At 47.5% G+C, this 7,500-nt stretch overlaps 1 protein-coding gene across 31 annotated transcripts in view; it reads right to left on the bottom strand.

Moving 5' to 3' along the window:
- LOC105893860 (calcium/calmodulin-dependent protein kinase type II subunit beta) overlaps nucleotides 1-7,500 on the bottom strand; it is a 62,396-nt gene that overhangs the window by 36,584 nt on the left and 18,312 nt on the right. For 6 of the 31 annotated variants that reach the window (XM_031570736.2, XM_031570741.2, XM_042708276.1 and 3 more), the window contains exon 6: nucleotides 4,313-4,385. The exons of the other annotated variants lie outside the window; for them this stretch is intronic. In XM_031570736.2, coding sequence (XP_031426596.1) covers nucleotides 4,313-4,385 — 73 coding nt within the window. The remainder of the gene's footprint in view (nucleotides 1-4,312; nucleotides 4,386-7,500) is intronic. 31 annotated transcript variants of the gene reach the window in all.

The raw sequence follows: 7,500 nt of genomic DNA, 5'->3' as shown, positions 1-7,500 counted from the left end.
TATGCTTAACCTATGCAGTTGTGGAGGGAGGGGCATGGTTCAATCTGTGTGCCAGAGAGGTTTTATTGGGGGGGGGGGGGGGGTAAAGGAGTAGGAAATGGGTTATCAGCTGTGACTTTTAATTCTCTTTTTAACACAAATGTCAGGATATGGGCAGAGTTTGCTGTATAGAAAAAATCAAGGACAATTCACTAAAAAACAGTACCAGTGGACAGAACAGGGGTAACAGAACAGAGAGGGAGGGCAATACTAGAATAGTCTCAGCTAGAACATCAAAAAGGGACCATAAAAAACTCAACTCAAAGCTTTATGCATTATGACCTCGTAGTGGCTTGTGTCTATGACGTGAACAACCTCCGTTTCAAAAAACAAAAACAAAAACAAAAAACTTTTAGCTAAGCTACACAGAGAGGAACACCAACTCAAGAGTGGTATGTATGGTTGACTATGCACAGATTCACAGACATCTATGCACAGCTGGGTAGGTCATATACATATCTTGACATATGTATATACTGTGTGCGCACATACACTGACAGATGTGGAGAACAGGAGGAGACGTACATGTGCTGGCCTGGTTCCATGTACATGGCTGTGGCCGGCGGGGCACTGCATGCACACATGTTGCATGTTTGCGCACTGTGTGTGTGTGTGTGTGTGTGTGTGTGTGTGTGTGTGTGTGTGTGTGTGTGTGTGTTTGTTTGTTTTCTTGCTAGCTTGCAAGCACTTGCTTGTCATCATACCTGAGTGAGTGAGAGAGTAAGTGAGAGAGTGAATGAGTGAGAAAGTGAGAGTGAGAGAGAGAGAGAGAGAGAGTCAGTGAGAGAGTGAGGGAGTGAGAGAGCGAGCGCTACTGGGTGGGCCTAGGCTGTGTGTGTTCACTGACTTTTGGTCCTAGGGTGCATCTGCAGCACAGCATGATGTGATGTGGTGTGGGTGAGTGAGAAGGGGGGGGGGGGGGGGGGGTGGCGACAGTGTGTTAGGCAGACGTGGTCTGTGAGGAAGGGAGGGAGGTGATCAGTGTCAGTCTCAACCCCAGTGCAAAACCACCACGTGTTCACTCATGTCAGAAAGACACAGAGAAAGAGAGAGAGAGAGAAAGAGAGAGAAAGAGAGAGAAAGAGACTAAAAGCAGACAGTCAGAGGGAAAAAAAAGAGAGAGGAAGATAGTGAGAAAGAAAGAGCAACAGAGCAGAGGACAGGGTGAGAGATAGCGTGAGAGAGAGGTAGAGAGAGAGAAAGAAAGAAAGTAAGTGTGTGTGAGAGAGCTGACATTCTCAATAAGGCTCTGCTATCTTCCTCTGCTCTGGGGTAGCGCTTAGTAAATGTATTGCGCTGCTTAAATAATGAAGAACGATTCCATTTGAAGGAGCCCAGAGCAGAACAGCCTGACAGCAGAACAGACTGCCTGAATTATGTACAGCATAGGCTCAGTGCAGAGAGGAGAAGAGAGGAGAGGAAAGGAGAGGAGAGGAGAGGAGAGGAGAGGAGTCCTGACTGTCAGCAACAAAGAGGAGAGAGAAGGAGAAGAATGAGAGAGCTGGGGAGAGTGACAGAAAGATAGACAGAGAGTTTGTGTGTGTATGTGTGTGTGTGTGGGTGTGTGTGTGTGTGGTGTGTGTGTGTGTTTGTTTGTGTGTGTGTGTGTGTGTGCGGGTGTTTGTGTGTGTGTGTGTGTGTGTGTGTGTGTGTGTGTGTGTGTGTGTGTGTGTGTGTGTGTGTGTGTGTGTGTGTGTGTGTGTGTGTGTGTGTGTGTGTGTGTGTGTGTGTGTGCGTGTGCGTGCCACCTTTTGGTGAGACTTGATTTACATTTGCTCTGACTGGCATGGCAACAAAGTTCAGGGCAGTAAATTAGAATCCAGGTCTCGCTCCTGAAGGTCTCCCGAAGAATAAATACTAAGCCAGTCATATCCGGAGACCAACTGTCTGTCTAAGTGAATGTGTGTGCGTGTGTGTGTGTGTGTAGGGTGACTGGTGGAGAGTTGTGTGTTCATGCCTAGACAAATGTTTGTGATTGTGTAAACGTGTTTGCCTGCATGTCTTTCTGGGTGTACATGCATGTGTGCCTGTTGATTGAGAGTGTGTGTGCCTGTTGAGAGAGAGATAGAATGTGTGTGTGTGTGTGTGTGTGTGTCTGTGTGCTATCCTCTTTTCGTAGTGTGTCCTATCCCCCACTCTGTCAGCTGTTGGTTTTTTTCAGGGCCGATATGTTGCCTCGTAAAAAAGCCTTTTGAAGGTGTGTGTATGTGTGTGTGTGTGCTCGTGTGTCTGTGCATGAAGAGGTCAATGTTGTTGAGCAAGAGCATTTAGGATCATTTAAGGTGTAGTTAATGTGAGGGCATGTGAGTGAGTATGTGCGCCCATAACAGGGTACATTTTGTTGAGCAAGAAGACCACTTGGGATCATTTAAGGTGCAGATGTTGATGTGTGTGTGTGTGTGTGTGTGTGTGTGTGTATGTGTGTGTGTGTGTGTGTGTGTGTGTGTGTGTGTGTGTGTGTGTGTGTGTGTGTGTGTGTGTGTGTGAGAGAGAGAATGGGTCAATTTTGCACAGGCAAGAGGACCTTTTGGGGTCATGTGCGGATAAAGTGTAAGAGTATGAAAGTGTGTGTGTGTGTTTCTGTTTGCATGTGTATAAAAGGGCAGGTCTTATTGAGCAGGCAGTGTCATGTGTCCATGAGAGGGTCAATTTTGTTGAGCAACCACTTGGGATCATTTAAGGTGCAGATATTGATATGTATGTGTGTGTGTGTGTGTGTGTGTGTGTGTGTGTGGTGTGTGTGTGTGTGTGTGTGTGTGTGTGTGTGTGTGTGTGTGTGTGTGTGTGGTGTGTGTGTGTGTGTGTGTGTGTGTGTGTGTGTGTGTGTGTTCATGTGTGTGTGTGAGAGAATGGGTTAATTTTGCTCAGGCAAAAGGACCTTTTGGAGTCATATGCAGATGAAGTGTGAGAGTATGAAACAGTGTGTGTGTTTGTGTGTGTTTCTGTTTGCATTTGTATAAAGGGACCACATGGGATCATTTAAGGTGCAGGTGGTGTTTAAGTTTGTGGCCCTTTTTCCACGCTTTTCCACTGCAGGAACTTGTGGGCCGTTTAAGGAGGGCCGGCACCTTTAGGTGTTTTTCCACTGCAGGAACCACCCCTGTATGACCTCTTTCAGGGCCGATCTCGGGGGCGAAATAAGAACCTACTCTGACATCAAAACAGTACTCAGTAAACCAGCAAGATTTAACAGAGGTTATGCAGTAAATACAGCATTAAATATACAATATATTATAGCTTACATAGTTAGCTTGTTGAGATTACAGTCACTGAATGAACACAAGCCAAATGTCTGCCCATATATAGGCTTTAATTAATCTTAGTGGTGTTAATATATTCATTTATCAAGTAACTACAGCTGTCATGCAGCCATTAAGTGCAACTTTGTAGCAAAATTCAACTGTCAACTCCACCTTGAGGTAATCCTAATGCCATCAAGGGATTGGTGCTGCCGCTGGAGAAATACATCATTATTTTGTCATGCTCGGAATTGAAGTTGTGATGGAAGACCAAAAATATTAGGCTACGTCACTTGTAGGCCTGTGGTTCCTGCACTGCAAGGGAAACTGAAAGGCCTGTAAACGTAGGGGGCCTGTAAACGTAGGGGGCCTGTCAACGTTCGTGCCACCTGGGAAGTCCCCTGAGTTCCTGCAGCGGAAAAGCGCCTAGTATTTCAGTATGACTGGGCAAAGGAGCCACAGGCCTGATGCCTGTACTGAAGAGTGTGTTTGCAAACAACCTTTTCTGAGGTGGCTCTGTATAATAACTACTGCTGGCTGGCTGAGACCTCTAAGCGGAAAGCAATTACTATGATGAAAATGTCAGCAAGTCCTAACGGTAAAAAAAGACACAAATTGTCCAGGAGCAGGGAGAAACAAAAGACACAACACTGAGAATGATTACTGTAGGACACAGAGCTGAGGTGCCGGCTACGTCTCTCTAACATATGTTAATCGGCTGTGCACTAGAAGAAGGGGCAGAATTATGGTGATATTTTGGGGTGGTGGGGTACTTTTTTGGGGGGGTAGTGGGGTGGGGGTTGGCTATTGGGTGTGAGGGGAGGGGGGTGTGCAGCAAGGAAAAGCCAGTGATGCAGAAGCCACAAGAGTACAAGCCAGAAACTAAACAGACAGACAAACAAAACAGACAGACAGACAGACAGAAAGGCAAGCAGTAGACCAGACAGACAGACAGACAGAGAGACAAACAGGCGGATTTAAGGTGCAAACGGAGGCCAGTATCAGGCAGGACGCGACTTGAGCTACATACTGACCTTCAGGTCCCTGTGCACTATGTCATGTTGGTGAATGTGATTGACACTGTCTAGAATCTGATGGATACAGTGACTGTGAAGACAAAACAGAACAGAAAAGAAAAGAACAGGAGGAGGTGGAAGGAGAGGAGAGGAGAGGAGTAGAAAGAGAATGACAATATGCGTGTGGATGAGTCAAGTGAAACAGAGACCAACAGAAGAATAACACACACACACACACACACACACACAATGTGTGCATACAGTGAAGTGAGAAAGATATGGTAAATGAGTTTGGGGAAACAGATGGTGGGGAAACACAGGAGGTGCGAGTGGTTGAGGGGACAGGTGGAAATAATGGAGTAAGAGAAAGTGAACGAGTGTAGATGATGGAGTGAGAGAGAAGGAGGAGGAGGAGGAGGAGAGGAGGGAACGAGGAGAGATGAGAAAACTGTTTTCAACATGATGAGACACAAGACCACCAACAACAGCATAGCCAGGCAACTCACAGCACAGGGAGACAGACAGAAGGAAAGAGAGAGAGGGGAAGAGAGAGACAAAGAGAGACAGAGAGGGGGAGAGAGAGACAGAGGGAAAGAGAGAGAAAGAGAGGGGGAGAGAGAGAGAGAGCCAGAAGCAGCATGAAATAAGAGGGAATCAACAAGAGTAAGGAGAGAAAGGGATGAGTGTTGAGGGAAGATAAGCATGTGGTGTGTGTTTGTGTGTGTGTGTGGGCATATGTGTGTGTGTGTGTGTGTGTGTGTGGGCATATGTGTGTGTGTGTGTGTGTGTGTGTGTGTGTGTGTGTGTGTGTGTGTGTGTGTGTGCGTGCAAGGCTAAAATGTGCAAGTTATGTGACTAATAGCGAGTGCAGGAAGTCAGCCGGCAGGATCCACACCCACACTCTGTCTGGGGGGCAGCAGGACTGAAACAAGCGCACACACACACGCACGCACGCACGCACGCACGCACGCGCGCGCGCACGCACACACAATCACACACGCACACGCACACGCACACGCACACGCACACGCACACACTCACTCACACACACGCACGCACGCACGCACACACAGAAAAACAAACACGAATACACACACGCACACACACACATACACACACACACACACACACACAGACACACACACACACGCACACACACACAGACACACACACACACACACATCATAGTTGAGGAGAGCCAGGCCAGACCTGTCCCACAATCGGCTGGTCTTAGTTGCTGAGGCCATGACTGCTTGTGTTCATCTGAGGGCTGGGATTACTGGGGCTAGAGGAGAGCAGAGGAGCCTCGTTAAAGCACACCAGATTAGATGAGCTAAGGCTCAGGGCTCTTAATCACACACAACGCAACGTCTTCTCAACAACCACTGAAAAACATCCAGCTGACAGCACACACACACACACACACACACACACACACACACACAGATTTGTGTGCGTGGGCACTGAGGATCTGGCTCAAGCCATCTTCCCATGTGTGTTCATGCTGGAGTCTGCGCACATATAATGCAGATGCACTGCATGTCCAGTAGGTCAACTGGAAGAACAAAGACCTACTGAGGTGATGGGTTCGATATCCAGTGTGCGGACATATTGTATCTGCACAGTACTGTCAGCTCTTCCTGATATAAGTGTCTGCTAAATGAATAGCTGTAAACGCGTAATGCGAAGTGCTGAGCAACACTGAGCTCATAGACAGGGGCCATTTTAAGGGCATCGTTCTGTGCTCTATAAGTCCGTGCCCTCCAAACTGCCCGGCTCACTATGCAGCGAGGAGTACAGACTGGCAGCTGACCCAGAGCCTCTCTGAACACGTATGAGGTTCCGCATGGGCAAACCCAACACGCCAGGGCATCGTACTGCCACAAAGTGGTGTAAACACTGAATGGTGGTTAACGTATGGAGCACATACATGTCCCCTCTGAACCTATTCTAGAAAATCTGTAGGGCATAATGTACTCTTGGACAAAAGTACAGCCTACAGATTTCTGCAGCTCAGCACTTTTTAAATGAATGAATGGTTCAATGAACAAGATAAAAAAAAGAATGTAAAATTGAGAAATATACATATATGTAAAAGTATACTGGCGTAAGACTTCTGTCATCTGCTCCATTTGTGTCACACGTTTTGTGAGGTTTCAGGTCAGATACCTAAGTGGCAGGAGCAGAGACAAGGCTAATGGATCTGTGATGTGACACAGTTAAGGGTGACCGTGTCAGTCAGAGGGAGGGAGGGAGATAGATAGAGGGAGGGAGAGAGGGGGAGAGAGAGAGAGATGGATGGAGGAGAAAGTCAAGGCAGGACAGAGAACAGAAGACAGAGACAGAGAGGGGGGAGAGATAGAGGAGAGAGAGAGATAGAGGAGAGAGAGGAGAGAGAGAGAGAGAGAGAGAGAGAGAGAGAGAGAGATAGAGAGAGAGAGAGAGAGAGATGGAGGGCCTAATTATCGGACTAATTGAAAGCCTAGTTTCCACTGGTCCCTATGGAGGCAGAGGGCAGGGCTGGCCTGGATGTTCAGAAAGGTATCAGGAGAGACCACAGGGATTAGACCAATACATCTGAAAAATCTACACAATTGCCTGGAACACACAGACACACACACACACACACACACCACGTGTAGGGTGCAGGGTGAATAAGCTCTGTGCAATGCTGTTTCAGGAAGAAGAAAGAAGCTGCACTATCTGCACAGAGACTTGAAATGACTTAATGCAGCCTGTACACAACACGACACGATGCTCTGTCATAGGCCTTCTGCTGAAGTAGCAGAAGTGAGAACAAGCCCAGGCCTTATTAAGGATTTATGATGTCACCAGAGTTCAAACAAGATGCCTAAAAGCACCAACAAAACAACCCCCATAATAAATAACTATATCATATAGTTATATCATTCAACGCTTGTATAACACACATACATAATCGACATTATATAGTGTTAACTACATAAGCAGTAACTGCTTTCTGAGGCCCTGTGGATGTAACATTACTGCGGTGTGTCTGGGGCCGGTCCAGCCAGCTCCACACAGATAAGCCCACTGTGGGGACACAGGCGAGGGCCTGCACTGCAGCTGATAACAGGCAGCAGGCCGCCCCAGTGCCTGAGCATCCCCAGTCCAGTCCAGCCCAGTCCAGCATGTCCAGCCAGCCCAGTCCAGTCCAGTCCAGCTCAGTGCAGACAGCCTGGCTG

This window comes from Clupea harengus, chromosome 7 (assembly GCF_900700415.2).
Source record: "Clupea harengus chromosome 7, Ch_v2.0.2, whole genome shotgun sequence".
NCBI lineage: Eukaryota > Metazoa > Chordata > Actinopteri > Clupeiformes > Clupeidae > Clupea > Clupea harengus.
Note: the sequence above shows the minus strand (reverse complement) of the source record. Positions and strands in the feature narration are given on the sequence as shown.